Genomic DNA, 19,853 nt, shown 5'->3' with positions numbered 1-19,853 from the left:
AGTTATTGGTATCTACAGGTCTCTCACATTACTCCCTTACTATAATGGGCTAGAAGGAGCAAGTGCTTCAGCCTTTTTCATAGATCAGTCCCTAAGATTAACCAAGTGTTCTCAACAGCTTGGTCTAAAAACTGGAAAAAGTCACACTACAAACATGTTAGGTCAAAGGGCAAGTTGCAAGAGTGGAAAAAGCTGTAACAGGATAGACTGTTTTTCCTCAAGGTTCTGAAGACCTAGAAATGTGGCTTACTTCTGCTCAGCTCTGTCTGATCAGTTCAGCATAATAAGAGATTTGGGATGAGCTATCTAGAGACAACATTGCCAAGCCGAAAGACTGTATTGCACAACAAAGTGTCCATTTTAAACACTATGGCCAACCTTTTCAAAAGCCAGGCATTTAAATCCATATTTAGGCAGCTAAATGAAATTAGACTGATTTTCATAGCGGCTGAGCACCAGCAACTCCCCCGTGACTTCACCTAGAGTTGTGAATGCTCATCACCTCTCAAGTAAGTGTCCAGAATTTAGGTGCCTAAGTGTGGCTTTAGATGTCCAAGTTTAGGCACCCAAATTTGAACATTTGGGCCTATATTTTGTGATTTGAGATAAACATATCAGGTAAGATCTTGGCCCCAGTGGAGACAATAGCAAAACTCCCATTGACAACAACAATGGCAGGAGATATCTTCCCCTCTCATTTTATTTATAATCTGCTCCCTTTGGTATACACTCTACAGTAATATGAATCTATAGCTGTTTTACACTCTTTGCAACACTGACATTGCAAATGGGCCTGAACACTTCCAAACTTTGTTGACATCCAGCTCCAGATACAAACTTATCTATTAACACCTAAGTCAAACCAATAGATCAGTTCCTAACTCGAGTAGAGCTTGGGGAAGTTTGGATCCAAATATGAACTTTGTGCTCAATCTGATTAAAATATGAAATACAGTTCGGTCATAGGCAATATTTGCCACATTTTAAAAATAACTGCAATTTTAAAAACAATAAAGCCATCTCTGTTAAATTGTAAAATTACCACCTAGGACCCTATGCTGACATTTGTTCTGTGCCATGGAGAAAAGAACTGCACCAAAAAGTTACAATAGAAAGGACCCATGAGGCCTACTGCAAGGAATAAACAACAACTGAGTATGATGCTATGTAAAGAAGGAAATGTACAGGTAGGGCATCCAAGCAACCTTAACTGACCTATACTGGTACCAACAGGGTTGGAAGGTAAAGAGGGGAGGGGGAAATAACTTTATACCACAAAAATTAAAAATGCATCATTCATAACTGCACGGTTATTTGCATGGGGTCAGGGTTGAGTTAAGGTTTGAGTGCCTTAACTGTGCAATCTCATAAATTAACATTTCAGGATTTCTTATAAATTTCACCTGAGCTCTGAATTTCCTGGGTTTATAATAGTGATTTGGGGGTAATTATAACCTTTCTGTAATTCCCCCCTCCTCCCAAATTACTTATATGTACTTTCAACCTTCACTCTGTGTTAACATAGTTATTGTCCAGAATAATATATGTAGCTTATTTGATCATTCTTAATAAATCAGTGTCACCAGCCACTTCATATTATTTATTGTGACACCACAGTTATATAGAAAGGCAATATTTCCTCCCTGCCCCATGGCAGGATACCCCAAATTGTATTGGCCTATCTTGCTGTCTTGCACACTCATGTTTAATGTGCTTTCCACTAGTATCTGTAGTTCTCTTTCAATATTGTGGCTTTCCAGGTACCTTCCTTTCTTGCTTATGTGTACTCAGGATTACTTTTTCCCCAATTGTATTAGCTTGTATTTTTCCAAGCTGAGTCTCATTTTATTTCCTGCTCATATTTCTACTCTCTTTGATTCCCCTTGTATTATTTCTCTGGCGTCAAAGAGGTTCCCAATATAGTATCCGTTGCCATTTTCATAAATGTGCTGCCTACTCTTTCCAAATCAGTGATGACGTTAAATAAGACCAGGGCCTTGCAGCAGCCTACTTGTCACCTCCTCCTACTTGATATATTGAAGAAAACCCTTAATGGTCAGGTATCCACATCATAAAACCACTAGTTTGGGCACTAATTCTGTTCTATTCTATTCTATATAGGTTCTTATACTGCCCTCATTACCACAGTGCCTGAGCTCCTTTGTGCATCCTTATGTGGATTCTCGTTAGAGAGACTAAACATTGATGGACATGGGTAATTAACTAAACTACCCCCCAGCCCCATAGACGCAATCTCTCAACATTGCTGCTTCCCCTGATTTGTGAATAGAGGACTTCAGAGCCCAAAGGTGTTAATCAAGTGTCTTTCACAAGCACTAAAATTCGCTATTTAAAAGAAAAACACTCTTCATGCTGCAACCAAGTGACATTTACTTTTATAAAACATGTAATTGAAGTCTCCTCTTGGGCAATTCTAATGTACGCACAAGCTTGGAACCAATATACATGTCAGCATCATTCTTCATGCGCTATTAATCACCCCTGCTTTTGATGCCGCATTCATTCCGTATAGACATACACACTAATACCTGCCACAACACAGCCCATCTACACAGGTTTTCCTGTGCTAGGAACATCAGTGTCCACAAATATGTTTTCTTGTTACTGTTTGTTTCCACACCAAGGAATGGAATACATGTGTATTTGCAGTTGCATGTATATTTATTATCATTTAACACCAGTTAGTAAAAAGATAGCATTGCCCTGTTCAAAAGAATCAGCACACAACAAAGTAATCAAGCTGAAGACCCAATCTAACCAGAACTACAAGTTCTGACACAAAAGCAAACACCATAGACTGAGGCAAGCAACTTATCAAAATAAAGGAATCCATTCCCTATTAATACAAAAAAAAAAAAAAGCAAGGATAAAAAGGGGGTAGCAAATGCAAATATCAGAAACAAAGGAGGGGTCCAAAAACCACCTACCAACATAAATGGGATTTGTATCTTGCCATAAGGCAGTGAGGAACCCCATAGCCATAATCAACTATTTTGATCAAGAAAGCTCTTTTCCTGGTCTAATCCTGGCTTATAAAGCCAGTGAGAGCAGAGACAGCACTCAGATACCACTGTATAATATGGTAAAAGAACCAGAATAGAATGTTCCCCTGTGATGGTCACCATCTTGGCTGACACAATGTGGACTGAAGCATGGCGCTCCAGAGCTAAAACCATCAGTTGCTTGAGCTGAAGAACCAAGTGTCTCTTGCTGGGGCTGTAACAAACTCATATCTGCTGGAAAACAGGCACAGAGGAGGACCTAAAACATACACTTATCAGTGGGTTACACTCTCTCAGGTACATACCTAGATTATGGTGGCCTGTGTCTACAAATATATAATTTTCACTGTCAGGTAACAGTGAGTGAGGAAAGATTATATTAGACTGAAACTGGCTGCATTCCTTACCAAGCCCTTAAATCTTATTACCTCGCCTACTTTGTCTCTCTCATATCCTGGGACCACCATGGCTACAACAATACTACAAACTTTAAATCTTTGGCATTTTAAAAGGTGTAAGACTTTTGCAAAGAAAGGGTAATTTGGGTGAAGGGGGAGAGGATGCTAGCTGGACTCCAGTGAATTGTGCTTTCATTCTTTGCTCTTTTCAAAACAAAAATTTCGTTTGTGAATTTTCTCTCGTCCCTCTGATACAGTGTATCCTTTCTTTTTCACTTTGCATGGAGTGGGGCCTATGGCAGAGGTCCCCAAACTGTGGGCCGCGTCCCCCTAAGGGGGTGTGGAGGATGGGCACGGCGGGGCCCAGGCCAACCTCCATGGGGGGTAGGGTGACCAGACAGCAAGTGTGAAAAATCAGGACAGGGGGTGGGGGGTAATAGGAGCCTATATAAGAAAAAGACCCAAATATCGGGACTGTCCCTATAAAATTGGGACATGTGGTCACCCTAACGGGGGGTGAGGAGGGAGTGCCACCCAGCCCCTCCCTGCCCCCAGCACTGCTGCAGTCCTGCCCCCAGCCACGTCCCCGGCTCTCCGCCTCACGCCTGGCCACATCCTCAGCCTCAGTGCAGCTCTGTTCCAGGCCCTGCGTCAGTCCCCAGCCTTGGCTGCTGGCCGCGGCTCCATTCCCAGCCCGGGGCCAAGACTGGGGGTGGGGCTGGAAGCAGAGCCACACCTGGCCTCAGGCCCAGCTACTGGCCCCCACCACAGCCCATCTGCAGCTCCATTCCTGCCCCAGCCCCTGGCCACGGCCCCACTCCTGACCCCAGACCCATCCCTGTTTCCCTCCCTCCCTGGAGCTGCGGCCCTGCTCTCGGACCCTGCTCTGGGGAGGCGTGGACAGGGGAAAGGGGGGATGCAACCCTCAAAAGTTTGGTGACCATTGGCCTAAGGCATATTGTGCTGCTTCGTTCAGCTGCTGGGCATGAACAAGTGTATGGTCCATATCCTTCCTTCTCCTCCTGACTTGCCCTGAGGGAGGGAACACTCACATTTCTTCTGCAGTGCACTAGGTCATTGCTGCTCAGAGTTCTCAGGCATCTTGCGTTCTTTGCTGGACTTTGGTGCCTTGCATGGCAATGGAGCTCACTGAGTGCTGCATACTGAGCAGGCGCCATAATATCTCTGCTGTGTCAGCTCCACACTGCCTATTGGGTCGCAGAGCGCTCTGTCTCTCAAAGACAGGGGCAGGCAAAGTTTTTGGCCTGGGGGCCACATTGGGTTTTGTAATTTGTATGGAGAGCTGGTTAGGGGAGGGGGTCATGGCCCAGCCCCCACCTCCTATCTGCCCCCCCCCAGGACTTCTGCCCCATCCAACCCCCCTTGTTCCCTGACAGCCCCTCTGGGACCCCTGCCCCATCCACACACACTTGCTCCTTGTCCCCTGACTGCCCCTGGATCCCTGCCACCCCATCCAACCCCTCCTCTCATTCCTGACGGCCCCCCTGGAACCCCTGCCCCATCCAACCACCCCTTCTCCCTGTCCTGACTGCCCCCAGAACCCCTGCCACCTGGCTGCCCCCTGCCGCCCCATCCAACCCCACCTCCTTCTCACTCCCCCCCGGGGCCCCTGCCCCCTTCAACCCCATTTCCCCCCAGCCACCATCTACACCCCCGCCCCCTGACCACCACCCCAAACTCCCCCACCCTCTATCCAACTCCCCCTGCTCCCTGCCCCCTTACTGTGCTGCCTGGTATCGCTACAGCCACGCTGCCTGACTGGAGCCGGGCCATGCTGCTGCTGCTGCCACCACCACCACACAGCACAGAGACCGGGTCAGGCCGGGCTCTGCAGCTGCGCGGCCCCAGGAGCTCACAGCCCCACCGCCCAGAGCATTGTATCAGCGGTGGAGCGAGCGAGCTGAGGCTGCGGGGGAGGAGGGACAGCAGGGAAGTGGTCGGGGGCTAGCATCCTGGACCAGGAGTTCAGGGGCCAGGCAGGATGGTCCCACGGTCTGGATGCGGCCTGCAAGCCGTAGTTTGCCCGCCCCTGCTCTAAGATGTAGTTAGAAGAAGACAAACATGCACCAGCTGCCTTTGAAAACAGGAGATTGTTAGTCTTCTCACTCTGCCCTATCCAGATTTTGTTTGATCTCAGTTAGTTCCTGTGTCTGTGGTGCAGACAGGCAGACTGTTTGGATACATTTAAAAACTTCTTTTTATGAACATCGAGTTCAGCTGTGAGTAAAACTCCTGCTATTCAGTATGTTACCATTCATTTTCTTTTGGATAGATTTGGGATTTGGCTCTATGCCTACGATAACAAAGCACCGTGCCCTATTGTAATTTCACAAATTATCACTGAGACAAAACAATGAGTGCAGTTGCTTTTGGAAAGGGAATGAATAAACATGGCCATGATTCAAATCACTGCAGTAGAACCTCAGAGTTACAAACACCAGAGTTACAAACTGACTGGTCCACCACACACCTTATTTGGAACCAGAAGCACACAATCAGACAGCAGAGCCAACAACAACAACAAAAGCAAATACGGTAGAGTACTATGTTAAACCTAAACTACTACAAAAATAAAGGGAAAGTTTTTTTTTTAAATATTTGACAAGCTAAGGAAGCTGTTTCTGTGATTGTTTCATTTAAATTAAGATGGTTAAAAGCAGCATTTTTCTTCTGCATAGTGAAGATTCAAAGCTGTATTAAATCAAGGTTCAGTTGTAAACTTTTGAAAGAACAGCAGCAATGTTTTGTTCAGAGTTATGAACATTTCAGAGTTATGAACAACCTCCATTCATAACTCTGAGGTTCTACTGTATTTGGAAAACTCAAAGGAAACAGGAATACTGTATGAGATGGGGAAGCATTGTCATGTTTAGAAGGGTGGCAGAGAAGTACACTTAGACAAGTCCCATTCCTCCTTTAAACCCTTTGTTGAGTCCTGCCATAGCTAGTTCTCAGGTGTTCTGGGATGCAACATAGGGTGAGGTGTATCTAGAGCCAGAGCATGTGAGATTGACATGGTAGTGGTATGTGTAGTTGAGAAACAGATAGCCACCATGCAACAAATCTTTCACAATTATGGCATGAGAGGTTTAAATGTTCAACAGGGCAGAGGGTGCAACCAGCGAAGGACGTCACTGGGGAATGGATGGACATGCTGGTTCGAGAGACCCCCCTTAAAAATGATATGCAGGAGCACCCATAAGTTCAGACGCCATCTGGAATAAGTATCCATCCCAGCCTATAAGGTATTTTTCCAACTGAACCCCCCAAACCTTTTGCCCACTACTAGTGCTGATGCCAGTGTTCTTTGAGACATTCTTTAAATTATTAATATGGCATAAGAATTCCATCCAGTATAAATGACTTACCCTATCACAGTGAGCAGATCATATTCTAGCTCAATTGTTGTAGGGACCAGGGGAAGCACAGTAGCCAAGGATAAAGGATATCAGATATATTTAGGATATAGAGGTGAAATATAAATCTTAATTCATGTTTTAACATAGACCTACAGCACCCTCCGCTTCTCCTGTGGGAAGACTACCCCAACCAATGGAAGAATGTGGAGGAAACCTACCATGCCTCTTCCACAGGTTATCCTCATGGGAGATAATGATCTGAGTCTTACTGCTTTTGTGTGTGTTGTGACAGGGCAAGGCCAGGTGGCTACAGTAAAGTAGTGAGGAACAGGTATGTTATCCTCAGGCTAAACAAATCCTTAGTACCATGGTAACCAAAGGGCAGTTGCTCCAGGTTAATCAAGACACCTGGGGCCAATTAAGATCCTACTAGAAGGCAGTGGAGAGAGCTAGATTGATTGGGACACTTGAAGCCGATCAAGGGCTGGCTGGAACTAATTAAAAGCCTCCCAGTTAGTCAATGAGGCATGGGTGTCAGAAGCTATAGGCGGGAGCTGCACTGTTGGAGGAACAAAGCAGTATGAATCCATATCAGGTGCAAGGAAGGAGGCCCTGAGGTAACAGTGAAGGAGATATTGAGTGAGGGCTGCTGTGGGGAAGTGGCCCAGGGAATTGTACATGTCCTATTTCCAAGAAGTCAGCTACCATAGCTGCTAATTTTAGGGTCCCTGGGCTGGAGCCCGGAGTAGAGGGTGGGCCCGGGCTCCTCCCTGATTAATCACTGAGACTGGGAGACAACAGAGACTGTGCGAGGGAGGATTGCTTCTCCTCACCTCCGTTGTTGGCTTATGATGAAAATGGCTCAGTAAGCTGTGACCCTTGCCTCTAGAGAAAGAAGGGCTATGTGGAGGGTCACAGTGAGCCTCTGAGGCTAGCAAAATCCACCAGGAAACACAGGACCCACAGAGTCAAGGACAGAACTTTGTCATAGTGTGGAGAAGGGAATTGGTGTCTACAAACAACAGCACCTCTTCCTGGCACTATTGAGCATGCATAGACATTAAAACGGGAAATAAAACAAGCAGTCTTCCCTCCACTACCTTTCTCCTTGACAATAAAGGATAAGTGGAAAAAGAGGATCCATTCCATCCTGCTGCATAGCCCATGGTACTAATCAGTTATCAGAGCTTTGCTTCAACAATACAAAAGTTAAATAGATACTACTTTTTAAAGCTTGAACTAGTGCAAAACTGGATGCCTGTGGAATGGTATATTTATCCTTTCACTTCTAGTACTAAGGTTAGCATCCAACCCTGGTTAGTAGGGACTGAATGTTATTACCATCTGTTGGCCATTTGGTGGGCTATGTGAAATGAGTGTGAGGGTCTCAGGTCAGTTCCCAATGTGCCAATGCTCAGATACCCTGTGGATGGGCATGGTATTAATACAGATATAGACAGAGTTCAAAAATAATCACCATCATACTTGACACTGATTGGCACCTGTTTGGCAGGTTCCTCCAACAAGCCAATGATTTAATGGGCCATGGATATTGACCTGTCCCTTCATCCCTATCAATGGTGCCCTTATGTCACAGCTGAGCAGGAGCAGCCCGTCCATATAGGCAAACTAGGTGGTCACCTAGGGTGCCAAGTTAAATAGGGCGCCAAATTCGAGGAAAAAAATGATGAAAAAAATACAAATAAAATAATGAAGATGTCATTATTTCAATTCCCGGTCACGTATGGAGGGAATATGAATTATAATTCATTTCTCTACATTTTTGAGAATTTATCAATGTCAAATCTTTTATTTACTGCAAAAATAAATAATATTTTAGTGACTTTTTTTAAAATTTGTGACGTAGTGTCAAGATGACCCACTCCACAATTTTGATAAGAAATAATTCAGCCATAATGAAACATCTGCCAGTGGCAAGAGCTGCCATGCTTGTGACACCTAACTCAAATATACATTAAGGTCGCATAGCTGGAAATTCATGGAGAGCAGAGATATCACAAGTTGATATATGTCAAACGGTCATTTTAACACACGTCACAGGTAAATGGTTAAGAATCGATCGAATACTGTGGAAAATTGTGTTTCTTGGTGCCAAAGAATAAAGAATAACATCTTTCAGCATTATAAATCCAAAATATTAGTATCTTTAAGTGTTATTAAACTTAGCGTTATCATCGGGCTGTATAATTATGAACTTTTCTTTGTTATAACTGGTTCAGATGTAATAAATAAGGCCCATAAATTAAAAGTAACAGCATTAACGTTTAATAGACTATGAACGTTATGACGTCACCCTCCAAGTGGGTAACCATAAGGAATGAGATTATTTTCCAAACAACCGGTGTCGGGTTATAATGTTGAGAAAGGTCATTTTGATTCCTTGTAAACGCTGTAACTAACCATTTTAATAAGTAAGTGAGTGTATATTACTAATCACTGAACCTTTAAGCAGTGAAAAGATGTGTTGGGATGGCTGCAATGTGATTTAAATCGCCAACCATGTGGTGGGTGTGTCAGCCATCCTTAATCCTATAATGCTTGCAGTCAGGAGCACAGTACATAACAATATTCAAATGCCCCATGACAGAAAGAGGAAAAGAAAACCCTCAGGAGCTGAGTATGGACTATGGACCTAAACAAGTTAATGAATTTCCCTGCCCTAAGGATGGAAATAAAAGAAAAATCTCTGCTCAGCATTACAAGAGGAAACTCATCAATGGGGAAGAAATTCATCAAAACTGGATACAATATTCAGTGTCAAAGGACTCTGTGCTTTGCTTTTGCTGCAAGTTGTGTAGAAATCAAGCAATTGGTACATCATTTACTGAAAATGGTTCGAAGGACTGAAAAACATATCTTCAATTCTCTTTTGAAGTCTCTCAATTCAGTCATGAAGGAGCGTCTATGTAAAATAACTGCTCACGAAACACAGGTTCATTACATAGGAAAAAATATGCAGAATGAACTGATTCAAATCCTACCAAATGCCATTAAAAAGAAAATTGTTGAAGCTGCCCATTCTGCAAAATACTTTTAAATAATACTGGACTGTACACCAGATGTGAGTCATGTTGAACAAATGACGATGATTATTCATTTTGTGGATATGGAAAAGTCTGCAGATGAAGATAATGTTGAAGTGCTCATAAAGGAACATTTTCTGGGTTTCGTACCACTGAAGGAGACAACTGCATGGTGCCGATTGCCTGGTTCGCCTAGGGCGCCAGTTCCTGGCAGCTAGTCTAGGGCCTCCCCTGCAGCTGAGACACATTGGTAGGACAGCCTGGGGAAATCTGCCCATGCTGTTTATGTTGTGAAGGGCTTTCACTTCGGTAGCTTTCATGCTCTCTAAATCCCACAGGAACTGACAAGTTTGAAATGCTCCTTGTCTCAGGGAGTGCTCAAGGAATAGAGGATTTTTTTTCTTTGTTTCTCTTCATCTTACTCCTCTATCCAGGAGCAGCCCTAGCCATTTTGCTGGTCAAGGCAGAAAATATTTTCAATGCCCCCACCAACGACCCACCAAGAAAAAAAAACTTGCAGCCAGCCAATCACAACAGAGCAAAAATGGCTGGCCAATCACAACAGGGAAAAAGCCCACCCACCAGCAGTACAGCACCCCCCGCAAATGACTACTCTGCTAACCCACGCCTACATCCAGCCCTGCCCCTACCTTCTCTAATTTGAAAGTAAGCAGAACAGACAGAACATGTCCACACTTTCTCCTAATTTCATTTAAGTTTAACTGTTTCTGTCTAGTCTTTGGTCCAGATAGGGTTTTGTCAATATTATGGCAAAGCTAGATGCCTGTTTACATGCCTCTGATCTTGAAATTACTTAGTCTGAGCTAGGTCTAGGGGAGACACCTAGGCTGCTTTGTGAGTGGTTGAATCCATCTCCCTTTGTGTAATTATCTCATTGACTTGTCTATTTGCCAGGATTTTTATCACTCCTTTGCTGTCAATAACCATGCTTTTATAATTAAACTACAAGGACTGTATTTCTGATGGGAGTCAGAACACAGAATTGTCTTTTACCTTCTATCTACCATCTCATACCAGGCACTGCGACATACACACACAAATTAAAATAACTTGTGCTGCAGAGTTCGCATAATTAACCATTGTGCAGTTTTTTCATCTTCCTAGATTCAAGTAGACAGTGCAGTAATTGAAGCAATTGTTAAAATGTACTGAAGGCACTAAAGCATAGAAATCTTCTCCTGCCAGAAGAGGAAAAAAATCAAATCAAGATTCACAGTTCCAGAACTGTGCTATCTGAAATGACTTGTTATAGAAAATATGAAAAATGACAACACTGAAGTGCTCTAAATTTGTTACAAGGGCCTGGATATAAGTACTCTACAGTGTAAAAAACACAGGGTTCTTAGTCATACACAACTGGGACCATGTTCCTGGGAAATCTAGTAAGCGATAACATGCCAGGTAGTTTGCACTACTTAAACAGAGGAACAGAATAGTCAGGTTGGCTCTAGTTTACAAACTTCAAAAATGCTCCTTAATTTTAACCAGATTATAGTTCTACTTTGGCACAGGAAAAAAACGTGATTGATAATTTATGGTTTAAAAACAGCTAGCTAGGTGTAACAAACCATGAGTGCAGACAAATGCACACACCGGAGTCACAAGCAGGATCAAACGCGTGATCATCACCCGCAAAACCACATGATCCTTCCACTTGAGCTAAATAACAACAACCATAATAGACGAATAACACAGCTGGGTGAAGTAGTAATTGTAGAGGCTTGCCACTAGAGGGAGACATGGTCAAATGCACTAAATTAGTGCATTTCAACAAGAACACACTACCTGTTGCTTATCCTGCTGCTAAACTATTTGAAAGTAAATATTTCTCAGAAGAAAATGATAAATTGCAGTTTTTTCCAATTTCTCAAATTAGGTATTACAGTATTGTTCTGGCAAATCAAAGGTAATTGAAACCTTAAAACAAAAATCATTAAAAAAACCAATTTATTTCCATCTGGTGAAAAATTATATAGCTCTCCATTTACTGTGAGTGAGACATGCTCGCAGTCTGTGTGGAACTGATTTAATGATTAATAGAATCAGGAAAAATACTAGTGAACAATTGCATGGCAGGGACTCTTAAACAATGATTTAGGAGTGAAAAATCTAGTTCTGAGGGGGAACGGCTCACTAGTTTAATTCTAATTTCAAGACAGATGTCTGTAATTTTGTAAGTTCCCTGTGGGCCAAAACATTGGCTGACTCCTTAATCAGGTCTGTGCCTACTAAATACATTAAACTGAATTTAGCTTAGTTTAACTCAAAGTCATATTAATTTTTTTATTCTTAGGTGTATAGAAGGAAACAATTTGGGATATTTTGGTTGGGTGGGAGGAGAGCAGGATTTCTTGGGAATGTGATTTTCTGCCTGTACGTCCACCAATGATGTCCTCAAGGTTTCAGTGACCTCCTTGGCAAAGGGCTGGACATGCCCGACTCTACAGAGGAAGAGAGCTTCTGAGTGACAGAAGGCACTCCCTCTCCTGCAAGGCTGGACATGCTGCCTCCACAGTGCCCAGCCTTGGAATAGAAGGACTAAAGCTCAGGACATCATCTCTGACTGGCTGACTATTGGGCCAGATTTGTGTATTTACTGCTTGGAGTGTTGTTCTAAGTGCACCCAGCAGGGCATTTATGTGGGATGTTAGTTCTTCCTCTGAAACGTTTCACGACTGACTTGTCAATGCTGAGGAAACATGTTATTTATGTGAGAATAAGATGCAAGACTCGCAATAGAAAAGAAAAAGAAGCAGGGCCCCACAGAAGCCAGCCTGGACTGGCTCAGTGCTTGATGGGGGCTTGAGAAAATGTTGTATTATTTATTGGTTTACATACTAATGATACTCTACTACTTGTTTGTTAAGTTTAGAAATTGCTTGAGATGTGTCAGAGCCACAGGTTACTCCATAATCGTTACAGGGTTTCTTGTACCTTCTTCTGAAATATGTGTTCTAGTCATGTATCTGTTTTATATTGCCACACATCACCATAGTATCTGAACACTTTAAATGTAAAGTAGATTGGCAACAACGAAGACACTAGTGGATTTCATGGAGTCTCTGGCTCTTCCCCTTTTGGGGCTATAAAAGCTCTGCTTGGGATAAAGTTATATTGTGTGTGATTGATTTGTTTGTTAGTATGACAGGTAAAGGGGTTGGGGTTTGCTTGTTTGTCTTTAAGGTGCAGGACTTGATTGATCCAGTATCACAATTCTGATATTCTACAAAGTTTGGATCCAGATCTGAACTTCACCTGAATTCAGGGTTGTTTAGATGGAGAGTTTTTATTCTACCCAGGATAGAAAAAGGTACAAGCCAGGAAGTTGAGATGTTGATCAAAATTTCGCCAAAGATCAGGGGCATTTGGCTCCAGGATTCTGGTTCAGGTCTCTCTAGCAGTTATCTTAATATTTTGTATTTCTCTTTCCCCTGTTTTTCCTAGGTACAGGAACAAGAAACAAACATAGAAAGCTTTATGCAAAGATATAAGAAAGAGTGTATGGACCCTAAAATAGACGAGAGTTTCATTTTCACGACTTCTCCAGTAAAGGACATCGCAACAACCAGCCTTCCAGTGTTGAATATGATCAGCAGTGAAAATGGATTACAAACAGGATATGTGACTTTACAAAGCTGTATTGCTCACGATGTGCCCCATGATCAGAGAGATCGCGATCAGCAACAACCATGCAGGGAACAAAGAGTTAATATTACAAGTAACAACAACATTTTTTTTAATCTCCTTCTGAAGCATTAGGGATGGCCACAGCTGGAGATGGGACATTGGACAAGGGGGGGCAGGGCTCTGAGGTGACACCGAGCACTCACTCTCTCTTTCTCTCTCAGGTGCTTATCTGACTGGTTCTTGCTCACATGGTCAAGGTCTAACTGATCATCATATGTGGGTCAGGAAGGAATATTTCCCCAGGTCAGACTGGCAGTAACCTTTGGGGAGGATGGGAGAGAGGGGTCACCTTTCTCTGCTGCGTGTGAGAGCAGGTCACTTGCCAGGATTATCTGGATATATCTCATGTAATCATTTTCCTGCCATTGTGGGGGCCTCAAGCATTGGTTCACCTCAGTCCTTCCTATTCTCTGCCTGTGGCACATAAGTCTAATCTCCTGTGGGCTGTAATACTTTGGTCTTATTTTGGTTGTTGGGTTTAGTGTGCGGGTGCTGGTGGTGGTAGTGGCCTGTGATATGCAGAACAAAGGTCAGACTAGATGATCTAGTCTAGTCTGGTCTTAAACTCTATGATTCTATGATGCATTAGCTTGTTTTCTACAGGATTACTGATGCTATTACTAATAAGCAAGGCCTTTTATGTGCTGTTCTGACTCCTACAGAGCTACGTGATGGCCAAGGGGACAGAGAAAAAACATGTGGTGCTCTTGAGAACAGTGATACAGATACCTTCTATGATGAACCATGTAATGAGTATCTGCCCAAAGCAAATTGCTGTGCAATTCTGGGATCTGTGGAACCTCAGTATAGAGACTCTGATTCATCTTCAGCACATGACAAGCCATTGAAACCTCTTTATGAAGAAGATTCAGACTGTCACCTCAGATGTGAAAACAGGAAGCTTGAGAGCTTAGAAATCAGTCCTGCAGTTGTCAAAGCCACAGCAGTGAACTTTATCAGAGAGGCCAGTACTGAACATCCTGTTGCAGTAAATATAACAGAAGACAATGAACATGTCACAGCACTGGCAAATGGACTAAGAACAGCAATGGAGGGTTGCCGTGATTCTGATAGCCTACTAAAAACAGATGAAGAGTGTAGTGGTACATCCATAAGAAACACTTCTCTTAGACAAACCGTAGAAACAGATGGTATGGGCCTGTGTTCTAGCACTGGAAATAAAATAGAAGAACCATCCACTCATGTTTTAACAAATGATATCTTAAATGCCAAGGAGTGGTTGGAGCAGAAGCCAAATAAAACATTAACTGATGATGATGGATCTATTCGAATGACTGCTGCCCAGGAAGGAAAGCTTGCTTCTAATAATTCTTTCCAATCTCATGATGCAGAATCTCCTCCCAGATTAATAAAGGCTCAAAGTAGTCATTTGAAAAAAGACCAAGAACACCTAACTTACATACCAGATAGTTACATTGGTCAATTACCTTATATGGAACAGAATATACATTTAACAAATGATCAGATAATTAAATGTATAGATGAACTATCTACTAAAGACTCTCCAGTTATACAGAGCTACCCAGAAATAAAAGATTGTATTTATCTCCCTGATCTTGTACAAAAAGAAGATTTATCCAATAATTCCTCCTGTGAAAATATCAATCAATTTATAGGTGAAAAGTACTCTTCTGTTAAAGAAGTCAATAAAAGTTCTGAAGAGGATTTTCAGGAAAAAGGAAATGAGTCAGACCTGAATGCACAAAATGACTGTAACTGTGGCACTTACCATCTTTCAAGAGATAATGACAGTAAAGATTTCCAAAGTGTTTCTGATTCACAGGACTGCAGTTACATTATACAGCTACATAATTTAATTAGGAGTCCTGAAACTGTAACATATCAGGACAGACTGAAAAATCCAGATCAAGACAACAGTAATACAGAGACAGGTGTACAGCAGGTGGTGTTCAAGGCATTGTCTGAGGAGCAATTTTTAACTGACATTTTATCAGAAAAACCAAGAGATGAAGAAAACAAAATGGGTAGAGAAAAGAGAGGTCTTGGAATAGATGAGGTACAAAATATTGCAACTTTAGGTGTCCCAGGACTGGACAGCATTTCAGAAATTCAGCCTTTAGATTCTCAGCACGGAGCATCAGAAGGAAATGCAATTATCTTTGACCATGGTTGCAAGATTGGGAGAAAGTTAAGAATGGACTCTTCAGCAGGTTCCACTGATGACTCTGGACTGGTGACACTAGTTAGCTTCTTTCAGCCTATAACACATGTTGGGAATGAAAATAATAGGACTGCAAGTCAAGACTGTAAAGATGTTGGTGACAAGGTGGATAGTTCCATCCTTCGCACCCAACATACGAACTTACAAGAAACTTCATCTGTCTCTGTGGAACCTATGAGCCAAACAGAAGGATCCACTATCAACACACTGGTAAAAGGATACTCCAGTGTAGAAAGCCTAGTGCAGTCTGAATCCGCACAAATGGTACTTAAGGGGAATGAAAATGTGAACAAGTTGGAAACTACATCTGAACCATTGCCGTGTCAATGCCATAAAACAGCTGAAGAAAACAAGGATGAAACAATCTTGTGTGAAAAGAAAACAGAACAAATCCAAGAAGCCACTGAATATAATCTAGGTGAAGGTGAAGTGGAGCCTTATATGCGTGCTTTGATTACTCCAGAGGAAGAGGAACATATTACAAGTTATTGTACTGGACAGTCCGATCCATCCCGCGCTCCTTCCGCTCAGAAAATTGGAACACCCTGTAATACATACAGGAGTGGAAATACAACTAACTCTACTGAATATCATAAAACCAGACAACTCATGGCTGGCAGGAGTCAAAACACGATTTCATCAGACCGTGTAACAGGGGTTTTAGTTAGCCTCCCAACATATGCCTCAGAGAACAGCCCTTTTCAGGAGGAGTTGCCACAGAACAAATCTCAGCCGTGCTCTTTAGCATTGACCACAGCTGATCCATTCACACTAAGAGAAGAGAGGACAAAAACTCAAGAGGGGTCAAAACCCTGCAAGCACTCACTTGTTGGGCCTGAGGACGTTAAGTGTCAGCAAGAAACAGCAAACAGTGGACATTCGGCTGATGGGGGTAAGAAGAAAATGTTGTCAAAGGTGCTGGCTAAGAAACCCCGGCTAGAAGCAAAGGAAAACCTCAGCAAGAACTCCAGTTGCATTAAAAAGGCCCTGAAAGCTAATGCAGGCATAATTCAGAGGAAAGAGAGGGAAGAGCAAAGAAAACTACCTGCTAAAAAAAACAGCAAAGGTAGGAGGGAGCTGTCTCTCTATTGTTGATTTTTTTTCTTTCACATCCCTCAGACCACAGTATAAATTCAAAGACATTTCCAACACACCACAAGACTCCTTCAGCTAAACTAAATCAGCTATTGATGTCATGCATTAATGTATGAAAATGTCCATTCTCTGAAGTAATAACCACTGCTATACCATGCTGCAAATCTGTTCAGTCCCTGGCTCCCCTTAGTCGATAAATGTATCATATTTTATTAATTTTTATGCCTTTTATAATGTAGTTTCCTCTGTTCACATCAAGGCTCAGGAACATAAAGTACATTATGATTATTCCAACAGAATCCATGCAATATAATAGCAAACACAGTAGTATCATGTTGTTCTATTCCTGAAATGGGTTGGTTTCACAATTGTGCCACCACCCTGTGGCTCCCCAATATAATTACACTGTGTTGGGGACCAAAAGTGTTTATACTGCTGGTAACCTATTACTATTATTTATATAGTGCTCTGGATATGCATAACACTTTGCAAAAATGTAAGATGACAAAAGCCCCAGTTCTGCGTTTGCTTACACCAGTACAAATCCTGAGTGACTCTGCTGAGTCAATGAAGTTAAACTGGCATTAAACCAGTGTAAATAAAATGAGAACCAGGCCCACAGTTTCTGTCCCAATGAGCTTACAATCTGGAAGGACAAAACACAAAATGGCAGTAGTGTAAAAGTAACACAATTAAGCATTTATGGTTGAGATAAGATTTTGCTGGGTCCGAGCTTTTCTTTTCTTTTAAAATTACATTTCACATTCATGTTGTAACACAAACTACGTTTGAATCATTAAGAGGCAAGGCATCAGAGCAGGGGTGGAGCGTGACTGAAGGAGGCTAACAAGCTGTTCAGAGACTCTAAGCAAGCTAGTAATCTGTTTGAAGGCTCTACAACTAAGATATAGGTCGACCTAGCTACATCCAGTGCCAGGTTTACAATGGCACCAGTGGCGCCATGAAGCCGGACCCATGCTAAGAAGGGGCCCCAGGCTGCTTTGCTTGCACTGTGCCCTGAGACCCTGCCAGCCCACTGGCTACCCCCACCCCACCCACCACTTGCACCACTTGCTCCTGCCCGCTGAGGGCTCCTCTTTACCCCCTGGCCCCACCCGCCGGCTTCTCTGTGACCCTGGATAGACCCCAGTGCACCTCCAGCTCTGGGCAGTCTCTGCTTCCCACCACCTGTGGGGCCCCACCTGTTTCCAGGAGCTGAGCCACCTGGGACTGGTGCAGAAGCCTGGCCAGTCTCAGCCGGTTGGGGGGTAGGAACAGTGTGGAGGGCTTGGCTGGGCCCCTCCAGGCAAGTGGGTCCTGAGGGGGGCAGCCCCTGGCCTGGCTGATCACACCACTCCCGAGGGGCCAGAGCGATTTCCTGCCCCAGGACCTGCACTGGCGGCTCAGCCCAGCAGACAGTCACCTCCCAGCAGGGCTGGTGAGTGCGGCCAGGAGGCAGGGCATGGGGGAGGGGGTGTCTGGCGGGCCAGGGGCGGGGTGCTGGGCGGTGAGGGGGTGGGGAAGATCTGTGTGTGCTGGGGCACTAGGGAGTGGGGGCGCTGGGCAGGGATGGTGTTGTGCAGGGCACTGTGCATTTGTGGCAGGGTCTGGGGGGGTGCTGGGCATAGTGGGTCCAGGGGGGCTTTGGCCATAGGGAATCTGAGGGCTGTTCCAGTGTTGGGTGGGGGGGCTTTGTGGCATGGCATGGGCCCACCCCTAAGGGGAAGGGGCACACTGACAGCACAGGGCTGGGCGGGCCACTGTGAACTGCTGGTTTGTAAATAGTGCCTTCACACTGGGCTGGGTGGAGCAGGGCCTCCCCTGCCATGCCATGCAATGCCCCTGGCCAGCCGTTCGCTCCAGGGACTGACCCCCCCTGCACTATGCTCCATTGCCCCCATGGGCACCGGGCTACATCACTCAGGGATGTTGCCTGTGCAACGTAGCTATGTTGAGCTACCCATCACTGTAGATGCAGCTAGTTCAATGGAGGAATTCTTCTGTCAACCTAGCTACTGCCTCTTGGAGAGGTGAATTACTTGCATTGATGGAAAAACCCCTTCCGTTGATATAGGCAGCAACTACACAGCAGTGCTACAGTGGCACAGCTGCAGTGATGTAGCAGTAGAGCTGGATCTCTGCTTTCACCAATCACTTATTTAATTGAATGCGTTCCTGTGTTTATAGGTGATAGAAAATATATCTTCTTTTGTGCTAGCAATGACCTTAAAGGGGATTAAGGGAGATGTGTTGTAGCAGGCACAATAAATGACTAGTTCTGGTTGGGAACTTTGTGCAGAGAGGTCTCTTGTATAGCTGCAGTCCTGTCAGTGTCTGTAATTGACAATGTAGACAAACCAGAAGTTACAAGAGGACCTAGTGCATTAAGAAAGAGGGACGAATGTGTCCAATCCTCAAATAATGTAGGCCATGTAGAATGTAGGTACTAAAACCATCTGTTTAGGTTCTGTATATTTCAGAATAATATTTAAAGGAAATATCATTCAAAGATTGTTCTGCAAATGTCCAGGCATACAGCAGACTGGGCAAGTTTTATACACCTGTATCTGATCCACTTTGATTTAAACTGTATGTTTGTAATCTATGGTTACTGCATGGAACTAACATGTGAACATTTAGTATAGTATTGATGATCGGGTGAATCAGTTCTCCAATGAAGTTAATCTGAGGTGTGGTTATTGCTAGTTGAAAATTCTCTTCTTTTCCATAGAGGAATGGCTTGTGGTTAAGGTTGGGAGTTAGAAATGCCCTCAACTTATGAGTAAAAAGATGGGGGCTTTGTTTGGTGAGGGTGGTTGTTTTTGTTTTTAACAACAGCAAACTCCACTTGGAATCTGAGTCAATCTACTATCTTTCCTCTCTCACATCATCAATAGCAATAAGGAGTCTGCTCACTAACTAGGGTGACCAGATGTCCCGATTTTATAGGGACAGTCCCAATATTTGGGGCTTTTTCTTATATAGGTGCCTATTTCCCTCCC

The 19,853-nt window shown here is 43.6% G+C and overlaps 1 protein-coding gene across 1 annotated transcript in view; it reads left to right on the top strand.

Moving 5' to 3' along the window:
- ALPK2 (alpha kinase 2) overlaps positions 1-19,853 on the top strand; it is a 63,134-nt gene that overhangs the window by 12,132 nt on the left and 31,149 nt on the right. The window contains exons 3-4 of the mRNA XM_039544420.1: positions 13,311-13,584; positions 14,216-16,822. Of these exons, the coding sequence (XP_039400354.1) occupies positions 13,311-13,584; positions 14,216-16,822 (2,881 nt within the window). The remainder of the gene's footprint in view (positions 1-13,310; positions 13,585-14,215; positions 16,823-19,853) is intronic.

Source organism: Mauremys reevesii, linkage group 6, assembly GCF_016161935.1.
Source record: "Mauremys reevesii isolate NIE-2019 linkage group 6, ASM1616193v1, whole genome shotgun sequence".
Classification (NCBI taxonomy): Eukaryota; Metazoa; Chordata; order Testudines; family Geoemydidae; genus Mauremys; species Mauremys reevesii.
Note: the sequence above shows the minus strand (reverse complement) of the source record. Positions and strands in the feature narration are given on the sequence as shown.